The sequence below is a fragment of the Malaclemys terrapin genome, chromosome 4 (genome assembly GCF_027887155.1).
Source record: "Malaclemys terrapin pileata isolate rMalTer1 chromosome 4, rMalTer1.hap1, whole genome shotgun sequence".
Classification (NCBI taxonomy): Eukaryota; Metazoa; Chordata; order Testudines; family Emydidae; genus Malaclemys; species Malaclemys terrapin.
Genome location: NC_071508.1, coordinates 82,134,626 through 82,159,940, shown reverse-complemented (window position 1 = coordinate 82,159,940; position 25,315 = coordinate 82,134,626). Strand labels below are relative to the sequence as shown.

The 25,315-nt window shown below is 41.3% G+C and overlaps 1 protein-coding gene across 1 annotated transcript in view; it reads left to right on the top strand.

Annotated features, from left to right (window-relative positions):
• MYBPC3 (myosin binding protein C3) overlaps positions 1-25,315 on the top strand; it is a 122,407-nt gene that overhangs the window by 64,992 nt on the left and 32,100 nt on the right. The window contains exons 22-25 of the mRNA XM_054026533.1: positions 1,404-1,563; positions 10,514-10,618; positions 20,750-20,938; positions 23,485-23,619. Of these exons, the coding sequence (XP_053882508.1) occupies positions 1,404-1,563; positions 10,514-10,618; positions 20,750-20,938; positions 23,485-23,619 (589 nt within the window). The remainder of the gene's footprint in view (positions 1-1,403; positions 1,564-10,513; positions 10,619-20,749; positions 20,939-23,484; positions 23,620-25,315) is intronic.

Below are 25,315 nucleotides of genomic sequence, written 5' to 3'. Positions count from 1 at the left end.
TTCCTTACTATTTATACAAACCCATAAATATATCTGGTGTATTTACAGACAAATGGTCCTGCCTAGAGGAGCTTAACATTTAGAGTATATAGGAACATAGTCATTAACATAATGGATCAGACCACCGTCCATCTAGGATGGTGTTCTGCCTCACAGTGGCAATTATCAGATGCTTCAGAGGGAGGCACAAGAAACCCCTTAGTGGACACTTATGGAATAACCTGTCTATAGGGCAAGTTTCTTCCTAACCACCATTGTTTAGTGATGGACTTTTGCCCTGAAGCATGAGGGTTTACAACACTTCTAAATATTCTTTTAAAATTCTGTTTTACGTAACTCTGGATACCTAACCCTTTTTTGAGTCTTACTAAAGATATCTAGGGGAAGAGATTAGTTGGATGCAAAGAGAGATGACAACAGGTAAAGTGATGGGAATGTGAAGGACGCACTACAAGATCATGGAGGTTACCTCTTTTCACATTAAGTCCCTTTTATCCTGCATTAATTTTTGTTAAATTGGTGTATGTGTGGTAGTCAGTCAGAAGAATTATTTTGCTATTTGTATTACATTAGAACTCAGAGACCTGGGTCAAGATTGGGACCCCATTGTTCTAGGTGCTATACATACACATAGGTCTCGGACAGTCCCTGTCCAAAGGGGCATAGAGTCTAAAAATACAAGGATGTGACACAGGAAAAAGAAAAAGGATACAACAAAGTGGTGATGGTTATGCTTAGACACGTTAGCGCTGATTTCCCCTGTTTCCCCTAAGCCAAAAAAAGAGAAACACAAAATGGGAGAACAGGCAAATGGTCAAAGTATTTTTAATTAAGTGATGGGGAGGGGGGGGATGATGTAGGCATCCAAGAGCCCTGAGGATGAGGAGGTGGCAGTAACAAAAATGTAAGATGAGGGCTCTGACAAGGGTTTTAGTATTGTGGATAAAAACAAAAGGTCAAAAGTTCAGATCTTAGAAATGTCAAGGAGGAAGAAGCAACAAGATTTGGACACAGACAAAATGTGTGGGCCAAGGGAGAGACAGGAGCAGAGGAAAATTCCCAAGTCACAAGTTTGAGAAATGCAATAGGGTCTTTTTAACTACCAATGGTGCTTACAGAGCTTTAAAAACCAATTTCTCCCCAAAGGAGAATGTTCCGAGCTGTTAATGGCCTCCCACTGATGTCCTATTGTTCCTATACAACAGAACCTTAAAATAGAATAAAACTTCATTGATAGCTTTTCAGTGATACTGGTAATGGTTGGTGTCAGAAAGACTTACATGTTGGTGCAGGCTCAGCGTGTTTATGCAAATCCCTGTTCCCTTCATTCAGACACAGCATTAGGCTCTCCTGTTTCCACCCTAGATACAAATGACTTCACTTGCTGTTTTCAATGCCCACAGCTTCTCTCTGAAACTGAAGGTAGAGTTCGTGTAGAGATGCATGAAGACCACTGTATCTTCATCATTGAAGGAGCAGAGAAGCCAGATGAGGGGGTTTATAGAGTTACAGTAAAGAACCCAGCAGGAGAAGATAAGGCTGATATCACAGTAAAGGTTATTGGTAAGTGACAGACAGGAATAACCAGTCTCTGAAAAACTCCTGAGTTCAGTGGGACGGACCTACCCTCATTTCTGTAAACCTGAGAACAGCTCTGACTGTTCAAAGAGGTGAAAAATGACCATATGAGAGGAATAAGTTTCATAAAACTTGACAGAAATGTTTAGCTTCCCTTGTATTCCCCATCTGGGAGGAGAAAGAATCATTCCTAAATCTTAAAAATTAGGTTATATGAATAACCTTCCCTTCCATTTCCCTACATTTTTGAACGTCAGTGATCCAGTCTCTTCTCTCAGTGGGGTTGATATGTATATAGAATGAAATCACTTTTTGCCATTTTGTTGTGTGAGTTTTCTAACAGAAACGACTTTATTATATGTATGGTAAACAGTTAATGGAATAAAGGGATATGTACATATGGTATAAGATATTAAAAATGACTGGAATTATTTAGCCTACAAAGGAGAAGAGCTAGAGGGGAGTTTGACTGAAGTACTCTAGCTTATGATGGGTGTTGTGAAAATCAATCAGCTCCTTCTTTATATCCTGGCCTGCATTATCAGAACAAGGGCAAACTGAACAAATTTAGAAGTGATAAAAGGAAATGTTTTTTGCATGCTGAATTGTAAACCTTTGTAGTTCATTGCTGTATGAGGTCATCAGGACAAATACTAAGATAGGATTTACAAAAGGTATAGGTTCTTTATATTATTAATTTCTGTTCTTAAATAAGGTAGAACAACGTACATGCAGCCATTGTATTACACATATTAACTAACCTCACTTCCCAATCATGCCTGGCATCCCCTGGCTCTCTCTCCACAATATGAGCATTTCTTGGAGAGCACAAGAAGTTTGGTTTGAAGCTGACTAGTGTCTACATCAGTGCCTAGTCCAATCTGATTTTGAAGACCCTAGATGTAATCTGGGCAAGGCCACCATTTTCTGCACACAGCAGGCTCTGAATGAGGATAATTCACCAATCCTTGTGAAATGCAAGGACCTTGCAGATGTATTTGATAAAAATAATACTGACGCTCTGCCCCCGCATAGGTCCTATGACTGCCCCATAGACCTCCAGCTAGGGGCCAAAATCTCCTTTGTGCAAAATTTATCCAATCAGAACCTGAACTCAGGTTCCTATGGGAGTATCTCGATGAAAATCTGGCAAAGAATTTTATCCATCTGTCTGTGTCCCCCACTGCGGCCCCAATCCTGTTTTGTCAAAAAATGGATGGCACCAGCACCTCTGCATATACTATCGAACACTGAACAATATAACCATCAAAAATAAATATCCCTTGTCATTGATCAACAAAGAAATAGAAAGGGTCAGCTCAGCAAAAATTTCCACTAAAGCATCTATCACATGGTCTACATCTGAGAGGGTAATGAATGGAAAACAGACTTTTGTATTTGGTATGGGCTTTTTGAGTACTTCATGATGCCTTTTGGTCTCTGTAACATCTCCGCCATGTTCCAGCATTTGATTAATGATATCTTCAGGGAGGTTCTGAACCAGTTTATCATAATCTATCTAGATGACATTCTTATTTTTTCAGAAAATCAAACCTTGCATCACCAGTATGTCCGGGTGGTACTTGAATGTCTTTGAGCAAATGGCCTATATAGGAAGCCTGGGAACTATGAATTTGATCGCACTGCTGTGGACTTCTTGGGTTATACCATCTCTCCCAGTGGAATAAGTATGGATCCCAAAAAGGTTTCTGCAATTTTGACTTGGGCAACTGCCAAGAGCATTTGTGATATCCAATGCTTTCTAGGATTTGCCAGCTTCTAATTCATCCAAGGGCTCTCAAAAGCGGTGTTCCCAATTACCCAGCTGCTACAGAAGAACTCTGCTTTCAACTGGACACCAGAAGCCCAACTGGCTTTTGATTGGCTGAAGAAAGCATTTACTTCTGCCCCTGTGTTAGTATACCAAGATGCAGCTAAACCTTTTTGTTGTTGAAACAGATGTTTCCAATTATACAATCAGGGTAGTATTATCTCAACGATGTGGTCCTCAAATGACCTCCACGCTTGTGCCTTTTATTCTAGGAAATAGACACCTGAGGAACAAAATTACCAAATGTACGATAAGGAATTACTGGCCATCAAGGCTGCATTTCAGGAGTGGCATCACCATCTAGAAGGTGCGCGCTTTCCAGTCAATGTGTTCACAGATCATAAAACATCTCTGAATGCCACAGCCCACAACCAATGTCAAATATGCTGGTCCCTCTTCCTTACTAGATTTAACTTCACCCTGATCTACTGGCTCAGAACCCGAAATGGTGAACTCAATGCATTATCCTGCAAGGGGGAGTACCTAGATAAAGGGGATAACGCTCTCGAAATATATTGAAAGCCCTGCCATTTTGTGAATGTGCTTCAACATTGATCTTTTGGCCTTGTAAAGTCCTCACTGGTCAGTGATCTGCTTTCAGTGAAATAGATGTCAGCCAATTCTGACCCAAACTTCTCAGTCAGTCAAAAACAAGTTAGTCTGGTTCAAGGATTGCCTGGATCACCCCATCTAGCTGTACTCTGGCTATGCCACAATTCCCAGCTGGCAGGCCACTTTAGGTACTGGAAGACAAAGAAGCTGATTTCTCACAATTTTTGGTGGCCAAAATTATTCTCCTCCATCAAAGCTTCCTGTGAGACATGCAGCTGGATGAAGATCCCCCTACCAAGCCGCTGGGTGTCCTGATCCCACTTCCACCCCTATCTCAACCTGGGGTCTCAATATCATAGAATCAAAGAAGATTAGGGTTGGAAGAGACCTCAGAAGTCATCTAGTCCAACACCCTGCTCAAAGCAGGACCAATACCAACTAAATCATCCTAGCCAGGGCTTTGTCAAGCCGGGCCTTAAAAACCTCTAAGGATGGAGATTCCACCACCTCCCTACGTAACCTATTCCAATGCTTCACCACCCTCCCAATGAAATAGTTTTTCCTAATATCCAATCTAGGCCTTCCCCACTGCAACTTGAGACCATTCCTCCTTGTTCTGTCATCTGCCACCACTGAGAACTGACTAGCTTCATCCTCTTTGGAACCCCCCTTCATGTAGTTGAAGGCTGCTATCAAATTCCCCCTCACACTTCTCTCTTATGCAGACAAAATAAACCCAGTTCCCTCAGCCTCTCCTTATAAAGCATGTGCCCCAACCCCCTAATCATTTTCATTGCCCTCCGCTGATCTCTCTCCAATTTGTTCACATCCTTTCTGTAATGGGGGGCCAAAAACTGGATGCATTACTCCAGATGTGGCCTCATCAGTGCCAAATAGAGGGGAATAATCACTTCCCTCGATCTGCTGGCAATGCTCCTTCTAATGAAGCCCAATATGCCGTTCGCCTTCTTGGCAACAAGGGCACAGTGCTGACTCATATCCAGCTTCTCGTCCACTGTAATCCCCAGGTCCTTTTCTGCAGACCTGCCGTTTAGCCAGTCAGTCCCCAGCCTGTAGCAGTGCATGGGATTCTTCCGTCCTAAGTGCAGGACTCTGCACTTGTTCTTATCGAACCTCATCAGATTTCTTTTGGCCCAGTCCTCCAATTTGTCTAGGTTACGCTGGACCCTAGCCCTACCCTCCAGCGTATCTACCTCTCCCCACAACTTAGTGTCATCCGCGAACTTGCTGAGGGTGCAATCCATTCCATCATCCAGATCATTAATGAAGATGTTGAACAAAACCGGCCCCAGGACCAACTCCTGGGGCACTCCACTTGATATCGGTTGCCAACTAGACATTGAGTCGTTGATCACTACCTGCTGAGCCCGATGATCTAGCCAGCTTTCTATCCACCTTATAGTCCGTTCATCCAATCCATACTTCTTTGACTTGCTGGCAAGAATACTATGGGAGACTATCAAAAGCTTTGCTTAAGTCAAGATATATCACCTCTGTTCAACGCTTTCCCCATATCCACAGAGCCAGTTATCTCATCATAGAAGGCATTCAGATTGGTCAGGCATGACTGCCCTTGGTGAATCCTTGTTGACTGTTCCTGTTCAACGTCCTCTCCTCCAAGTGCTTCAAAATGGATTCCTTGAGGACCTGCGCCATGATTTTTCCAGGGACTGAGGTGAGGCTGACCGGTTTGTAGTTCCCCAGATTCTCCTTCTTCCTTTTTTTAAAGATGGGCACTACATTTGCCTTTTTCCAATCGTCCGGAACCTCCCCCGATTGCCACGATTTTTCAAAGATCATGGCCAATGGCTCTGCAATCACATCAACCAACTCCCGCAGCACCCTCGGATTCATTGCATGCGGCCCCATGGACTTGTGTCTGTCCAACTTTTCTAAATAGTCCTTAACCTGTTCTTTCACCACTGAGGGCTGCTCACCTCCTCCCCATACTGTGCTGCCCACTGTGCTCACCTCCTCCCCATACTGTGCTGCCCACTTGTCTGTGAAGACTGAGGCAAAAAAAGCATTGTGTACTTCAGCTTTTTCCACATCATCTGTCACTAGGTTGCCTCCCCCATTCAGTAAGGGTCCCACACTTTCCCTGACCCTCCTCTTGTTGCTAACATACCTGTAGAATACTTCTTGTTACCCTTCACATCCCTTGCTAGTTGCAACTCTAATTATACTTTGGCCTTCCTCATTACACCCCTGCATGCTCAAGCAATATTTTTATACTCCTCCCTAGTCATCTGTCCAAGTTTCCACTTCTTGTAAGCCTCCTTTTTGTGTTTAAGCTCACCGAAGATTTCTCTGTTAAGCCAAGGTGGTCGCCTGCCATATTTGCTATTCTCTCTGCACATCGCCCTCAATAAGGCTTCTTTAAAATACAGCCAGCTCTCCTGGACTCCTTTCCCCCTCATATTAGCCTCTCAGGGGATCCTGCCCATCAGTTCCCTGTGGGAGTCAAAGTCTGCTTTTCTGAAGTTCAGAGTCTGTATTCTGCTGCTTTTCTTTCTTCCTTTTGTCAGGATCCTGAACTCGACCATCTAGTTGGATCCTCCAGCACTTGCACCAGGAAGTTGTCCCCAACACTCTCCAAAAACTTCCTTGATTGTCTGTGCACTTCTGTATTGCTCTCCCAGCAGATGTCAGGGTGATTGAAGTCCCCCCTGAGAACCAGGGTCTGTGATCTGGAAACTTCTGTTAGTTGTCCAACGAAAGCCTCGTCTACCTCATCCTTCTGGTTTGATGGTCTGTAGCAAATACCCACCACGACATCACCCTCATTGCTCTCGCCTCTAAATTTAACACAAAAACTCTTAACAGGCTTCTCTCCAGTTTCATACTGGAGCTCTGAGCAATCATATTGCTCCCTTACATACAGTGCAACTCCTCCACCTTTTCTCCCCTGCCTGTCCTTCCTGAACAGTGTATACCCATCCATGACAGTGCTCCAGTCATGTAAGTTACCCCACCAAGTCTCTGTTATTGCAATCATATCACAGTTCCTTGACTGTGCCAGGACTTCCAATTCTTCCTGTTTGTTTCCCAGGCTTCTTGCGTTCGTGTACAGGCACCTACGAGAACTAGACTATTGCCCTACTTTCTCAGTATGAATCAGGAGGCTTCCCCTGTTGCACCCTCCTCCTTGTGTTTCCTCCTGGTATCCCACTTCCCCACTTACCTCAGGGCTTAGGTCACCATCCTCCAGCAAACCTAGTTTAAAGTCCTCCTCACTAGGTTAGCAAGCGTGCCTGCGAAGATGCTCTTCCCTCTCTTCGTTAGCTGGATACCATCTCTTCCTAGCAATCCTTCTTCCAGGAACAACATCCCATGGTTGAAGAATCCAAAGCCTTCTCTCTGACACCACCTGCGCAATCACGCATTTACCTCCACAATTCGATGGTCCCTACCTGGGCCTTTTCCTTCAACAGGGAAGATGGACGAGAACATGACTTGCGTCTCAAACTCCTTTACTCTTCTTCCCAGAGCCACGTAGTCTGCAGTGACCTGCTCAAGGTCATTCTTGGCAGTATCATTGGTGCCCACGTGGAGAAGTAGGAAGGGGTAGCGGTTAAATCAATAAATAGATTTAATCACTGACTGCCCCACTGCTCAGGGCTGCACAGCTACACTGATCATCATCAACCTCCACACCAAAATGGTGCACTTTTTGCCTTCTCAGAAGATCCCCACTGCACAAGCAATGGCTCACTTATTTTTCAACCACATCTTCAAGCTCCATGGGTTACCAACTGACATTACACCGAACTGTGGGCCACAATTTGTCTCCCATTTTTGGAGAGAATTGTTCAAACTCCTGGAAGTCACTCTACACATTTCCTCTGCCTACCACCCCCACATGGATGGACAAACAGAACGGATAAGCCAAATTATAGAAAAATGTCTTCACTGATTCATCAACATGACTGGGTCAGGCTCTTGCTTTTTGCCGAGTTTGCTTACAATAACTCTGATCACAAATCAACCTGCCAAAGTCCCTTCTATTTCAATTATTGCTTCCAGCCCTGATTTCATCCATCTGTACTGCCAGCCTCCCATGACCCTGTGGCCTCCAATTTGGCTGAACATCTCCACTGCATTCAAAAGGAATTAAAATCACACAAACTCAGCCAAAGAGGACTACAAACAGTATACTGACATTCATCAACAGGATATGGCTCTCATCTCAGCACTTTGACACCTCCCAACCCTCAAGGAAACTAAACTACTGTTATCTTGGCTCATTCCAGATCATTCAACAGATTAACCTGGTGACCTTTAAGCTCCAGCTACCGCGTACCATGAAGACATCCAGTATTCCATGTTTTCTTGTTAAAAATATGTGGATAACTTCTTTCCTAGATACACACAACCACCTCCACTCCAAATCTCGATTCAGGAACAGGAAGAATATGAGGTGAGACAGAACCTAGCCTCTATACTCCTAAGGACTGGAAGGGAATAGCCCAGATGATCATTCATGGGAACCAGCCTGTAACATACATGCACCCAATGTGCTTCATGAATTCTATCAACTGCACCCAGACAAGTTGGGTCCAAAGGCATTAGGGAGGTGCCCTTGGGAGGTAGGGGGACACACAGTAATTGAAGATGGTGAGTCACTCTTGTATTGGGCAGGTATATAAACCCCACAGGAGGAACAGTAGTTCAGTCAGCTCAACATCACTCCAGGACTTAGAACTCTCTCCTGCTTGACGATGGTAACCTACTCCCCAAGCCTTAGCCTCTCCAGCCTTGCTCTTGCTTCAGCCCTGTTCCTAGTCCTGCTCTTGCTCGCATCCTGTTCCAGCTTTGCTCTCACTCCAGCCTTGCTTCCACCCTGCTTTGGACTCCTCATTCCAGCTCCTACCCTGGCTCTGACCACTAGGCTTAACAGCTCCAGCAACTAGGCCTGATCATCCCCATCATGGTGTCCGACACAGAAGACCCAAGAAATGGGAGCCATGTCAGATTAACTCATTTCCTAACAGGTGGAATTTAGGCACAATACTCCTGGGGGAATTCTGTGCCAAAAAACTAAAAATTCTACGCACAATATTTTAAAATTCTGCAAAATTCGGCATATTTTATTTGTCAAAATAACACAATATAATCACACCAGCTACAATTATTTTGTTAATTTTATTTCAAAATACGTTTGTCAGCAAGTATGTCTGTAATAATAGAGACAACAAAAAAGATTCAGGAAATGTTTTTTGACAAACAGATTCCTTACTGGGCATATTAATACAGAACTTTGAGTAATAATTCATTTAAACTACAATACAGAAATGCATTGTCTGAATCCCCCAGAAGCAGTGCAAAGACTTGCGGGAGTCAGAGGTAATGGAGGAGTTGAGGGAGAGGGAAGTAATTGCTGGGAAGAAGGCTGGGAGTGAACCTGGAGGGCTGTTGGGTGTGGGTGGAAGAAGTATGGAACGGCGTTTTTTTGCAGGGGAGAGATTGTTAGAGAGTTGGGGAGCCTCCTCCATGCAGACTCTGGCTGACCCACAGCCTCTCCAATACAGTCAGGCACATCTGCCCCTGTCCCCATGTGTCACTGCACCACCCTTCCCCCTCATCGCCATGTGTCCCTGCATCCCCACGCAGCCATCCCCCGTCCTCCCAACATGGCCCTGCACCCCCACTCCCATTCAGACCCTGCCCTAGTCTGTCCTCCCCACTAGCCCTTTTCAACCCAGTCTATGTGACCCCCCAGTAGCCCCATGTTCCCTGCTCTGTCTGTCCCCTTCCATATCCCATGCCTTCTCACCTGTCCCCATGGGCAGGGCTCTGTGAGGAACCCAGCCTCTCTTCCTCCCTATCAGCTGCAGACTGCTATGGCTGGTGAGCCTGCTTCCCTTTGTTTTGGCACCACAGCATCCCCTGGTGGGTGAACAGTGTAACTGCAGCACCTCTCCAGCAGAGAAAAAATTTTTTGTGGGGGACAGAAATTCTGTGCATGTGCAGTGTTGCAGAATTCCCCCAGGAGTAGCAAGAGGTAGCCTCTCTCTGCAACAGCTCCCTCTGCCTGACAATTATGGAACAACAATGATGCGTCTCAGGAATGCACCTATTCTGCAGGCCAGAGGAAACATGTTATGACTGCAGCTGTCAAAACCTTGGTGGGTTGTGGGCAGATTATATAGACTGCTATCCAGCTAAAATTTTGTATTTCACAAAGATGTATATGTATGTATAGATTAAGAAATATGAATAATCAAACATAATTTAAAGTAAAAGCAATCTAACCTAGAAGCATCAAAGAGCAGGGCTCAGTCTGGACTGAGGTAATGACTTATACTGTGTCTGGTGCTTAGATGCTACAGATCTAGGTCTGCACATTAGAAATACCACAGTCAGTGTCTTCAAAATGAAAGAGGAGGGATCTCTCAATAGGTTTGATTTGGTTGTGCAGATGTCCTTTAGATATATAATGTGGAAAAATGCTAAACAAAAATATAAACAATAACATAGCTGATGGCAAGGGTAACAATTTTGAGACTCCCTCTCTCATACAATCTTTAGATGTTCCTGATCCTCCAGAGGCTCCCAAGATCATCGATGTTGGAGAGGATTACTGCACAGTACAGTGGCAACCCCCTAAATATGATGGAGGGCAACCAATACTGGGTAAGAGTTGCTAAAAAGACAGAGTCCTCAGCAGACTCATCTATACCAGTTACTGGCCCTTTAAAATGAGACCTGGGGACCTTTATCAGCCTGTTCAAACAGAAATCAGAGATGCTGACTCTTAAAACTGAGAGATGCACACTACTCATTCTCAAGCTATCGGAATCCTGGCCCTTTAATCTTAGGGGCAGAGTGCCCCGTATCTGCCCCATCTAAATCAGGGACACATTTCACTGACAGAGGTAAGTCTGTGTTTGGACAAAGGCGCAAATGGGAATGTCTAGTGTCAAGGCAGAAGGAAAATAAAGTTAGACATTCCCATTCCAGACTCTGAAACTTTGCTGAAGTCTATAGGGTCTGGACTTGCTTGAGTTTTCTTGTTTCAATACAGTCTAACCTTTATGAAGCCTTATGAGAAGCACTGGAGCTATGGATGATCTACTATATTCCTCCCTTTTAACTCCTCGTACTATATTCTAGTTTTTCCCCAAAAGAAAAGAGTAACTTCTATAGGAGTCACTTGTACCCTGTGCAGGAATAATAGGACCTGCGAAGTGTCCACTCCAGCCACCAAGGAGTTAATAGCTTAAACTATTAGATGTGAAGAAATAAACCAGTGGTTGCCATGTTGCTGTTTTCAAAAGCTCACAAAATAGTTTGAAAAGATCACGCCAATGGTTCAGTTATGTGGAGCTCTTTTGGGTTGGGTCGGGTCACTTAAGTATTGTTTTCAATCCCTAATGAAAGTTTTAGCCAATATCATGTCAAGGATTTTGCTATCAGCAGAACTAGAACAAAAACTGCAAATACTATGTTTAGTGATAGTTAAGGTTGCAGCAGAATTCACTCCTTTCACTGAAACCCTTAAAAGTATGAAAATAAGAAGTTAAGGGGAAAGACTTGTGCATTCCCTTCCATCTTCATATTGCCCATAACATTATCTTTGATGCATTCCAACACTCCATAAGGCTTTCATGTCCATCTCCAATAGATAACAAAAAGCAATACAACTTCATTAAACTTACACTCTCTAGCACAAAACCTTAAGTGACCTCATATGCTTTTATATCAATAGATCAGCAGTTTGACTGTCATGCTTTCCATGTGTTTGGAAAGTTATTCTGCCTTAACACTGTTGAGGTCACTAATACTACTATCACTGTAGTTTTTGTTTACTAATTTCCTAGGTTTTTTATAGTTTTGATGTGCAACAGTGGATAGCTTCCTACAGTCAGGGAGAAATGGAGCAGAATGTGCCTGGGAATCAGAGGGAGAAACTGTGTTGCTGAAGCTGCTCCTGCCTACGCTGATCCTCCTAAAGAGTGTGAGAGACTGTGGTGTACATCAGAAAATTATTTGTTTTATCCCCATATAGAATATTATCCCCATAATAAATATTCTATCCTCATTTAATATTCTATCCTCATTTAAAAGTTACTGAAAGTAAGTACACCTTGAGAAATGCTCCATGTTTAGAACTGATTACATAATCTATCAGCTGAAAGCCTGCCCTGAGGTGACAAGGGGAACCGCAGCCTGCCCTGCTCTGACAGTGGGAGCCGCAGCCTCATGGGATGCTTTAGGGCCCTTCACTAATCCCATGCAGGGCTCTCTTAGCAACTCCGAAACGTCAAACATCTGTTGCATGTTTTTTTCCCCCAAGAACTTAAAAACATTATCAGCAAGAAACAGCTTATATGAGAAATGGATCGTTTTGTGACAAAGGGAGAAAAGCGTACAACACAAGCCAAAGCGAGGGCATAAGTGGAAGTTCCAGCAAAATGCAGAAGACAAAAATATGATAAAGCTTATTTCAAACTGGGCTTTACATGGAGCTGGTCCAGCAATGCACCAAGGCCTCAAGGTGTTGTAGGGTAACCAGATGTCCTGATTTTATAAGGACAGTCACAATTTTGGGGTTTTTCTTATATAGGCTCCTATTACCTCCCACCCCCGTCCTGATTTTTCACATTTGCTGTCTGGTCACCCTAAGATGTTGTATGTGGCGAAGTACTGGTAAATGACAATATGTGGCCCTGCAAGCTATGCCATCATCTCGTTAACAGGACAAAAAAAAAGTTATTCTACCGCACTGTTAATATGAATGCTACTGAGGCGTCTTACCATGTGGCTTTGTGCATTGCCTGAGCTGGTAAGCTGCACAACATAGGTGAGAAACTACTACTTCCAGCTGCAAAGGATATGTGTGGTGATGATAGAAGAGAAAGCAGCATCACAGCTAGACGTAATCCCACTTTCTAATGACACAGTTTCACACCATATTGCAGAGATGGCCACTGATATAAAAGAACAGCTCCTAAAAAGTGTTTGTCAGAGCCCATATTATTCAATTCAGATAGATGAGTCTACCGATATATCAAATGCTGCATAGCTACTCATGTATATTCGTTTTGCTACAGCAACAGAATTAAAAGAGGAATTTCTGTTTTGCCATCCACTTCCAACATGAGCAACTGGTGACGAGCTTTTTAAACTATTAAATAATTTTGTCCAAGACACAGGCCTTGATCGGGGACGTTGTTTTGGAATTTGCAGCGATGGAGCATCGTCTAGGACAGGATGGTATAGTGGACTTGTGACAAGGGTACAAAAAGTGGCCCCTACAACAACCTGGAATCATTGTATGATCCACAGACAGGCACTGGCTTCTAAGAAGATGGCAGAGGAGCTCAGCAATGTTCTCTGAGTTGCAATAAAAATTATAAACTTTATAAAGTTGTGCCCGGTTAATTCAAGGGTTTTTGCCATTTTATGCGAAGAGATGGGGGCAAACTTCACACAGTTGTTGTTACGTGCAGATGTTCATTGGCTGTCCAGGTGCAAGATGCTGACAAGACTATGTGAACTGCGTGAGGAAGTCCATATTTTTCTTGCTGATAATAATTCTCTACTTGTACAGCATTTCAGTGACACTTGGATATCCTTGTTGTCATATCTAGCTGACATATCTGAGCGACAATTTACTGAATGTGTCACTTCAGGGACGAGATGCAAATGTTTTCATAGTTAATGATCGAATAGCAGCATTCATTAACAAACGTGGCCTTCAAGTGTGCTGCAGGGATCTGTGTCCATCTTTTCAATACTGGAGGATGTTGTGGAACAATGCAGTGATCTGTCAGTTGACAGTATTCAGGACGTAATTATTCAGCACTTAGGGAGTCTGCAGGAGCAGTTTTGTGAATACTTTCCTGAAGTGGGTAAAGACAAATGTAATCAATGGATCAGGAACCCATTCAGCTTTAAGCCAAACCCCACAGAAGAAGAGAAAAGCCTTATTGACCTGTCAAGATCCAAGGAACTGCAGCACAAGTTTTCACAAATGCCAGTTGCAGACTTTTGGTTATTGGTGGTTATCTGAGTTTCATGAATTAATACACTGGGTACCTAAAGCCCTTATTCCTTTTTTATCCACCTACCTATGCCAGTCAGGCTTCTCAGTATTAACTGCAATCAAAACAAAGTATGGCTCCCGGCTTTCTGTTGAAGATGACTTACGGTATGTCTCTTCCTTTCTACACTGCAACCCTGAATTCCACTACTTTGTACAGCAAGGAAACAAACACACCCCTCCCACTGATAAGATAGAACTGATTTGATATTATACTGAATTAATATATCATTGTTTGGTGTCATGTTTCTAAAATGTTTGCAAAGTTTTATTTTAGCTGCTTCCATTTGTACTGTTTTTGAACTTAATTTTAATACTTCTGAAACTCATATTGATCTAATTGATCAAATCTTTACTTTTTTATTAATTTTTTGCAACATATAGGATTTTCAATTTGTTATACTGTTACTAAACTATGGAAAGTAGTAGTCATTTTTTTTCATAGGTCACCAAGTCTCACTATGACAAATTCTGAGAACCCTGCTATAGACATAGGATAACCCAATCTGATTTAGTCACTCTGAAAGGTAATGTGGTGCTGTGGATAAGATTGGGATTTATCATGTTAAGGTATGTCTATACTGCAATTAGACACCTGCAGTTGGCTCATGCCAACTGGCTCGTGCTATGGGACTGTTTAATTGCTGTGTAGATGTTCAGGCTCAGGTTGCAGCCGAGCTCTGAGACCCTCCCACCTTGCAGGGTCCTAAAGACAGGGCCCCACCTGGAGCCTGAGCAGCTATACTGCAATTAAACAGCCCCTTAGTCTGAGCCCTATGAGTTTGAGTCAGTTGGCATAGGTCAGCCACAAGTTTTTCATTGCAGCATAGACATAGCCTAACATGACAAACCCCAATCTTGTCCATGTCACCACACAGAGTGACTAAATCAGTTTGGGTTGTCCTATCTCTATAGGATAAACCATGACCCTCTCCAAAAGCCAGGGATAGAATCCAGGATTGCTGATCACCAGTATTCTACTGCTGACTAGTATACCTACCCTTAAAGACTGAGTTCTGAGCCTGCAGTGGCCTTGCATAAGGTCTCAGCTAACATTTTTAAAATGGAGGGGAGTCTTCAGCAGCAATTCCCTAAACATCTTCTAATTTGGGGTTCAAAGGGTTAGTCAACAATAAGTGTGTTGAATTGCATTGGAATTTAAAACAAAAGTAGGAAGAAGTGAGATTTTAATTAGTTGTCTGGTCTTTCCAAGTCCGGGAAGTTTCCCCATACAGTACATGGGTATTTGTTGAATCTCTCTCACTCTTGTATTTCTTTGTCTCCAGGAGTGAGTGACAGAGCTCAAGCCAAAACAGATTTATCATCAAATTAATTCAGCGGGTTCATCTTGGAGCTAATATTTACCATAATAACTAAAAAGTTATAAAATTCTCTACAGACAAAAACTACCGATTTATGATGATAGTCTAGCACAGATAGGGCAACAATGTGGACAAAAAACAGGTCTCAGAGTGTTTCAGATTTCTTGGCGAAGCAGACAAAAAATGAGCAAACCAGTGAAAAATTGCCAAAGGGGGTGATTTTTAAATTCTTCTTATTCTCTCTGTATCAATTAATTTTTTTTAAAAAAACCATGAAAAATTCAAACAGTGCTCAAAATTTATATTCTATGTTTTATTTTTTGCCACGTCAATGAGACTTTTACAAAACAAAGGTTTGAAGTTCTTGTTAAAACTGAACTTTGTAATGCAACCTTAGCTAAAGTGCAACTACTGCATAATAAATGACTGAAGATTTTACTGGGAAAAGTTGATAGTGGTGTCAAGTTGTCTTGAGTAGCTCACAAGTGTGAGTGCCAACCTCAGGGCAGACTGCCAAAAAGCAGGGCACAAACCTCAAACTAGTTGTGAGTTCTATACTTAGATTTCACCAACCAAGTAATAAGTGTGAACTCATCAAGCACTATGACAGCCTGAACATGGAGTCTCAGATAGTTCCCTTCAGTACTCTGGTCTATTTTACCACCCAAGCTGTCAGGGTTCCCTCCCCACTCTGAGGTACAGAAGTGGGAACCTGCACGAAAGACCCCCTAAGCTTATTTTTACCAGCTTAGGTTAAAACTTTCCCAAGGCACAAGTTCCAACTTGTCCTTGAACAGTATGCTGCCACCACCAAGTGATTTAGACAAAGAATCAGGGAAAGGACAACTTGGAGTCCTATTCCCCAAAAATATTCCCCCAAGCGCTACACCCCCTTTCCTGGGGAAGGCTTGAGAATAATATCCTCATCAATTGGTACAGGTGAACATAGACCCAAACCCTTGGATCTTAAGAACAATGAAAAATCAATCGGGTTCTTAAAAGAATAATTTTAATTAAAGAAAAGGTAAAAGAATCACCTCTGTAAAATCAGGACGGTAAGTACTTTACAAAATAACAAAAGATTCAAAAACACAGAGGATTTCCCCTCTAGGCAAAACTTTAAAGTTACAAAAACAGGGATAAACCTCCCTCTTAACACAGGGAAAATTCACAAGCTAAAACAAAAGATAATCTAACGCATTTTTTTGCTATTACTTACTATTTCTGCAATACTAGATGCTTAGTCCAGATATGCTTAAGGAGATGTATTTTTCCTGCTCTGGTTCCTTGCTGACTCGAAGAGAACCAAACAAAGACAAATAAAAACCTTCCCCCACAGATTTGAAAGTATCTTCTCCCCTTATTGATCCTTTTGGTCAGGTGTCAACCAGGTTATCTGAACTTCTTAACCCTTTACAGGTAAAAGAGGAATTAACCCTTTACAGGTAAAGAGGAATTTTATGCTACTTTTAGCTGTATGTTTATGACACAAGCAAACCTGCGTTTGTGACAGATGGTCCCTTATAACAAAAAATCACAACAGTGTTCAGGTTACTCCCAATCCCAAAGGACCAGATACTTATCCCCCAGTTCAATTGCACCTTAGACCTCACACCAAAGATAACATTTGTATCCAATCCTATACTTAAGATTTATTAACTAAGAAATAAGAGAGTTATTTACAAGGTTAAAGTAGGTAAACATATACACACAAATTAGTTACAATCTTCGGTTCCAAAAAGTATTAGAAGGTGCTGTGATATGCAAGCTTTTTATGTCCTTTAGAACTAACCAAGGCTAAGCAGATTGGGGATCCCTTGCTTATGCTTAGAAACTTCTGCCCTCTCTAAACTCCAAGCAGTATAATGATACAGGGATTTGTATTCCTTTCCCCCATAGTTCAAACTGATGGGATAAGTGTTTGCACCTGTCTCCTCTTCATGGGGGTGTGTGGGACAATCAACAAAATCTTTGTACTTTGATGTTTTACAATGGCTCATTTGGTTTCAATGGGCCTTCTTGTGTGCGGGACCAGCATGTTACATTAATTAAAGCTTCTTTCCTGTTTGGTGAGTTACACAATTACTGAGCTTTACAATGCAAACACTCAATATAACTGTATACCATGGGATACAGATGTTATAAGTAAGATCAATGCATGCAGCATCCTACCAGCATTTCATCAAGTCTAAACATTAAACACATTCTTATAAACTTAACATCTGTTGTAACAATGCTAATACACAGGTGAGCCAGACTGGTTTCCAGCTACGCATCTGTCATTGTTCCATGAGGCCTAGGGGCCTTGGCATAAGCTGGCACCTGGTCTCCCAGCATCAGAAGTGAAAAATGTCAGGGGAAATCATAATAATAGGATTTCACTCAAACCAAACTAGAACGATAATACTTGTTCTTTTAAATTATCTTCCATGCAAGGATCACAATGCATTTCATACACAAATTATGTGGGAAGATTCATACAGTTTAAGGCCAGAAGGGACCATTAGTCAGAGGTCATTAATTTTCACCCTGTTACCCCTACATTGAGACCAGTAACATCCATTTAATAAAGCATAACGTGTTTGGTGAAAGCACATCTTCCAGAAAGTTATCCAGTCTTAATTTGAACACAACAGGAGATGGAGACTCTACCATTTACCTTGGTAATTTATTCCAATAGTTAATTACTCTCACTGTTAAAATTTTTTGTCTAACTTCTAATTTGAATTTCTCTGGCTTCAACTTTTAGCCACTGGTTCTTGTTATGCCTTTCTCCACTACATTAAATAACGCTTTAGTGCTGGATATTTTGTCACTATGAAAGTACTTACACGCAGTAATCATGTCACCTCTCAATCTTCTTTTTGATAAGCTAAACATATTGAGCTCCTTAAGTCTCTCACTGTAAACCATTTTCTTCAGCCGTTGAATAATTTTTGTGGCTCTTTTCTTCACCTTTTCCAGTTTCTAATCATCCTTTTTAAAATGTGAACACCAGAACTGTACACAGTACGCAAATAACAGTTTCACCAATACCATATACAGAGGTAAAATCACCTCTCTGCTCATACTCCCTACTCCCATGTTTACGTAACCAAGGATCACATTAGCCCTTTTTGCCACAGAATTCACTTGGACTCCCAAATTCTTTTCAGAGTCACTATTTTCCAGGATACAGTCCCCCATTCTGCAAGTACGGCCTGCATTCTTTGTTCCTAGTTGTATAACTTTGCATTGGGTTGTATTAAAATGCATTTTCTTTGAGGCTTTGCTTAAGAAGCAATCCAGATCACACTGTATGACTGCCCGGTCCTCCTTATTTACCTCTCTGACAGCCAGTCTTCGTGTCATACACAGATTTTATCTGCTGTGATTTTATATTTACTTCCCTAACATTGATGAAAATGTTGAATAGTTTTGGGCCTCCTACTGATCCCTGTAGACCCCCACCAGAAACACCCCTATTTAATGATGATTCCCCATTGATAACTACTTTTTGAGACCTGTCAGCCAGCCAGTTCTTAATCCATTTAACATGTGCTCTATTGATATTGCATAGTACTAATTTTTTAATCAGGCTGTAGTATGGTACTCAGCCAAACACCTTATAGCAGTCTAAATATTAGATCTATGCAGTTACCTTTTTCAGCCGAACTTGTAATCTCATAAAAAAATTAAATCAGATTGTTTGACTAAACCTATTTTCCACAAAACCATTTTGACTGGCATTAATTATATTCCTATCCTTTAACTCTTTACCAATTGAATCCTATAATCAGCTTATCCAGTATTTTGCCCAGGACTGATTTCAGGCTAGCTTGCCCAGGTCATCCCGCTTGCCCTTTTGAATAGTGGAATAATATTAACGCGCTTCCATTCTTCTAGAATTTCCCTAGTGTTCCAAGATTTATTAAAATTAACACCACTAGGCCACAGATCTCCTCAGCCAACTCTTTTAGGACTCTTGGTGAAAGTTATCCAGGTCTGCTGAATTAAAAATGTTTATCCTTACTAGATGTTGTCTAACATCCTACTCCGTACTAATGAGCTGGAAAGTACTTCATCATTCTCCTATAATATGAGTACATCATCCTGCTGCTTTCCAAATATAGAAAATAAATGTTTACTAAACACTTCTGTCTTTCCGGTATCGTTATTAACAAATTTACCATCTCTATCTAGTAATGGACCTACGCTATTCCAAATCTTTACCTTTACATGAGGCGCTTATGCCTTAATTCAGGGGTCAGCAACCTTTCAGAAGTGGTGTGCCGAGTCTTCATTTATTCACTCTAATTTAAGGTTTCGCATGCCAGTAATACATTTTAATGTTTTTAGAAGGTCTCTTTCTATAAGTCTATAACATATAACTAAACTATTGTTGTATGTAAAGTAAATAAGGTTATTAAAATGTTTAAGAAGCTTCATGTAAAATTAATTTAAAATGCAGAGCTCCCCAGACTGGTGAAGGACCCGGGCAGTGTGAGTGCCACTGAAAATCAGCTTGTGTGCCGCCTTCGGCATGCGTGCCATAGGTTGCCTACCCCTGCCTTAACTGGTTCAGTGATTAATGAAGAATACTTGTTCCCAAGCCATTCAATAGGTCTAGAGAGGGCAGATGGGAACTCTACTCTTTCTCAACTTTGTTTATTATTTTTACATACTATACATAATAGAATACTATTATTGTATAGCATCAAGAGTGTGCTAAGTGCTTAACAACAGACATAGAAAGGCATCCGCAGCCCCAGAAGAGCTACAATCTAAATTTCCAATATGATCAAACAAATGAGGATGTCAAATAGTAGAGAGGGAACAGAGCATGGAAGGTGGAGAGCAACAGCAATTTAGTTATATGCACATCCTGGCAATTCATTTACAATTATATTTTTCTTTTTTTTTTCCTCTCTCTCTCTCTCTTTTGTTTTAAAGGGGTTTCTTATTGCCTTTTATTTGCTTACTTTCCACTCTCTCTGGCTTAGGACAATTTGACTGAAAAGGGAAATATAGTAAAAGAAATAATCAATTCCAGCAATGTGGGTTTCCTTCCTTCCACTGTTGTTTTTGTTGAGGAGGATGGTGTCATCATATTCCTTCTCAAAAGCTCAGGCAAATTTCAGGTCTTGGAACAGAGAAATCAAATCTGATGTCAAGAACTAATGACAGTGTAGAGTAGCTACTACTGGGCCCAGCAAGACTCTGGAGCACAGGAGGTAGATAGTACTGGACCCCCAGAGAGGAGGCTCTGAAGTGCAAACTCAGCAGTGTTGGGCCTGGATTGGGCCCCTCCATACAGTTAGAACAAGGGTAGTTTTCCATTTTCTTTTGCTTCAGGAAATTATGCTGTCTCAGCCACTTCTTATTCTTGTACATCACAGACATTTTTTTCATTCATAGGCTATATCTTAGAGAGGAAAAAGAAGAAGAGCTACCGGTGGATGCGGCTGAACTTTGACCTTTTGAAGGAGCTGTCATATGAAGCCAAGCGAATGATTGAAGGTGTTGTTTATGAGATGCGGCTTTATGCTGTGAATTCCATTGGCATGTCCCGGCCTAGCCCCGCCTCACAGCCCTTCATGCCAATTGGTGAGTTTCATCAAAATGGTACATTATCTCTATGACTTCAAAGAAACAGATAAATGAACTTTCACCTTCTCATTCCACCTCTCTAAAAAGAAAAAATGATTACTTTTTTGAGACAGCTAACTAGTCATTTGATATTTTCTCTCCATTCCATACTTCTCACCCTTTTTTCTTTATAGAGACAATGTGGGTGAGGTAATATCTTTTATTGGCCAACTTCTATTGGTGAGAGAGAGACAAGTTTTCAAGCTTACACAGAGCTCTTCTTCAGGTCAAACCTTTTTTCTTTGTAATTTTTCTCTTCTCTTTCTCCCATTTCCCTTTCCTGGGAAGCACAGAGGTTCTAGTTTCGTGAAATTGCTGATTAATTTCTAGCTGTTATAATTAGAAGTGTGAGAGCCAAGGCCAGGTCTGGAGAGGAGAGGGAACTAATTAATAGCATTTTCCCAGCCCCTCTCAGCTTCCCTTATGGGTGCAAATATCATAGTATCCCACCTCCTTTAATCCTAGCCCCCTCCAGAGCTACAAGGCTAGTTGATTAAGAAAATATCCAAGGAATTATTTTCTATAAATAATTCCTCTCAACCCAGCAATACAGTGTCTACAGCAGTCCCTGAGCTGAGAGCAAACTGTGTGAGTCTCCAGGAAGCCAGCCATCTGAGGGCTTTAGAAACAGCAGTAACAAAAATACCAATAGCTGGAGTCTGAAATGACTAAAGTAGCCCAATCTACAGACAGTAGCCAGGGGGAACAGTCTTCTGAAGGAGACAGTGTGAAAGCAAAAGACCATTGCAAGGGGCCAGGAGGGAAGGATGAACTGCAAGAGGGGTCTGTTAAATCTGGACTTCAATCACCCAACAGTTGGGCTACGGAGACAGAAGGGAAGCAACAAGAACTATCAAGAGGAGCTACTGAACAAAAAGGTCCAAATTTTTCATGGAACAGGCAGAGATTTACTAGATTAGGGATAAAGCCTGAGCCCAGTGCTTCAGAGAATAGTATTTGGGTTTGCAGTATGTATTGTATGGTCATATGTGCTGCTAATTACCTTTTCCTCCTGTGTATGCTGCCCAATCTTTATCTCATTTTGAAAATGAAGGCTGTTGATGTAATGCAGAAACAGCAAGGAACTGGTTAAAATCTGATTTTTTTAATAGCACCATGAGCTACAATGCTAATAATATAATCTACATTTATTAAACAATGTATTAAACTGTACTGATCTTACAGTATAATTGAAATATTTAAAACAATATTTAAAATGTTCAAAATATTCCAGAGCTGTTCAGTTTATGATACATACTTGGTTTGGGAAAAATACTTTATTTAAAATATGTTCTGCCATACCATATTACTTAAGTGGTATGAGAATGAGCCACTGTATTAATACTTTGGTACACAGTTTACATCCTCTCACATGTATTAGGTTCTCTGCAGTCCTTTTATGAAATGTGTCCCAAATAGAGTATCCTTTTCACTAGGGATATAAAATGCTAGAAATACACAATTCTGCAGTTCCAACCTTCAAGTAACTCCTCAGAGCATGTGCCCTGGGGATATCCTACTTAAATATCTATCTGGATGAAGCAGGGGTCGGATAACAACAGCTGGAAAAATTCTCAATACAGTATTTTGGTCATGCAATATGTGACTTTAAGCAAGTTCACTTTCAGCTCACATTTTTGAACTATGGGTTTGGTACTGGTACCCAAATCTAAATTTTGTTTTCCTGAGGCCTATTCGTGTCTCAGAACTCTTTAGCAAGACTTTTCTTTGTTTTTTTTCAAACTAGTAGAAAAGAAGTACACCCAAAGATGAGATGAGATGCTAGGATTGTATTTAACTGCTGTTCTTGCTGAGCTATGAAGTGCAGAAGATTCACAAGGCAAGAAGCCCCTGTTCTGAGGGGGAATGCTGATAAATGTAGCAGAACTGAAACCCCTTGACACCAAAATGTTTTTTCCTCATGTTTCTGTTTCTATTGCACAGACCAGATCTAGTTGCACTTGTAAATAAATATGGATACTATAGGCCATTTTCACCACTGGGGTAAGCCAACAAATCACCACTGAAGTAAAATGTGTTACACCAATTTATGCCATTGATGAATTTGGCCCTGTCTATGTGAATTTTGCCTGGTAATAGTCAAGTCATAAGTGCAGTATACAAATTGTACAGATATTGTTTTTCCCGTTCCCCTGCTCTCCTCAGCTGAAAAGCTGATTCATTTCTCCAGAGCTCTAGTCTCTTCATCAGCTTTTATCTATAAAGGAACTTATGCACAACAACTGCTATCTATCTAGACTTCCTATGTTACTGTACAAGTATCTTGTATTCCTCCCAGTCCTGGTTTTAGTCACTGATTCTTCCATCAAGTGGAACGATAGAGGTTAAATTTTAGAGCTAGGTTTTGATATGATTCTATATAATTTTCCCCGCCCCCCCTTAGTAAGATAATTCATACACTGATCACTCCCTGTACATCTACCATGTTCTCTCACTTATACTCCTATATTTCAGGATTTTACTTTCTACTTATTTTCTTTTAGCTCCCCCAAGTGAACCAACCCACTTGACAGTGGAAGACATCTCTGACAGCACTGTTACCCTGAAGTGGAGACCCCCTGAGCGGATTGGAGCAGGGGGACTAGATGGCTACAATGTGGAGTACTGCAAAGAAGGATGTGAGTAAGCCCTAGAACACCTCTACCCCGATATAACACGGTAAAGCAGTGCACTGGGGGGCCGGGGCGGCAGACTCTGGCGGATCAAAGCAAGTTCGATATAACGCGGTTTCACCTATAACGTGGTAAGATTTTTTGGCTCCCGAGGACAGCGTTATATCAAGGTAGAGGTGTACCACAGTATCGATTGAGCGTTATCAGTCAGAACAGAATAACGAAAATATCACCATAACTACTACAGCTTCACAACAGCAGCACTACAAATAAGTACATCCAGCATCATTACATAAAGCTTACCACTAACGATGGCGGACGTGATCCTAATATAATTATCAAGCATTGCCACATTTACTTCAGCATTCTCATAGTACTATGATATAATCATATCAAGCATAACATTGTTGTCACACCATCATCTTCACAATAATCATCACAAACGGTACTTGCAGTTAACCACAGTATTGCAAAAAGACTCAGTGCATCACTGCAATCACCATCTTAGCATTTCTGCAGCATACAATGCAAGTCAAACAACCCATATCATCTCTACAGACAACACATTAGCAATGTCTTTTTGTTCTATGTATGTACAACAACCAGCACAATGGGGTCCTGGTCCTTGACTATGGCTCCTATGTGCTACAGTAATACTAATAAAATAAATACCGTATCACCATGAGGCCTGGTCTACACTAAAACTTATGCTGACCTAGCTCCATTGCTCAGGACTGTAAAAAATGTTGCACCCACAGCACCATAGTTAGGTTAACCTGCCCCCCCCCACCCTCCCCATGTAGATATGCCTAGGCCAAAAGAAGGATTCTTCCATCGACCTAGCTACTGCTTCTTGGAGAGGTGGATTATCTTTTTCCACAGAAAAACTGTTTCTGTCAATGTAGGAAGTATTTGCACTAGGGCTGTCAATTAATCGCAGTTAACTCACACGATTAACTCAAAAAAATAATCACAATTAAAAAAATTAATCATAATTAATCGCAGTTTTAATCGCATTGTTAAACAATAGAACACTGATTGAAATGTATTAAGTATTTTTGAATGTTTTTCTATATTTTCAAATATATTGATTTCAATTACAACACAGAATACAAAGTGTATAGTGCTCACTTTATATTATTTTTTATTACAAATATTGGCCCTGTAAACACGATAAACAAAGGAAATAGTATTTTTCAATTCATGTCATACAAATACTGTAGTGCAATCTCTTTATAGTAAAAGTGAAACTTACAAATGTAGGGTTTTTTTGTTACATGACTGCACTCAAAAAAAACAAACAAACAAACAGTGTAAAACTTTAGAGCCGACAAGTCCACTCAGTCCTACTTCTTGTTCAGCCAATCACTAAGACAAACAAGTTTGTTTACATTTATGGGAGATAATGCTGCCTGCTTCTTGTTTACAATGTCACCTAAAAGTGAGAACAGGTGTTTGTATGGCACTTTTGTAGCCGGCATTGCAAGGTATTTATGCGCCAGATATGCTAAATATTTGTATGCCCGTTCATGCTTCCATGCCGATGACATACGTTAAAAAAAATAATGCGTTAATTAAATTTGTGATTGAACTCCTTGGGGGAGAACTGTATGTCCCCTGCACTATTTAACTCACATTCTGCCATATATTTCATGTTATAGCATTCTTGGATGATGACCCTGCACACATTGTTCGTTTTAAG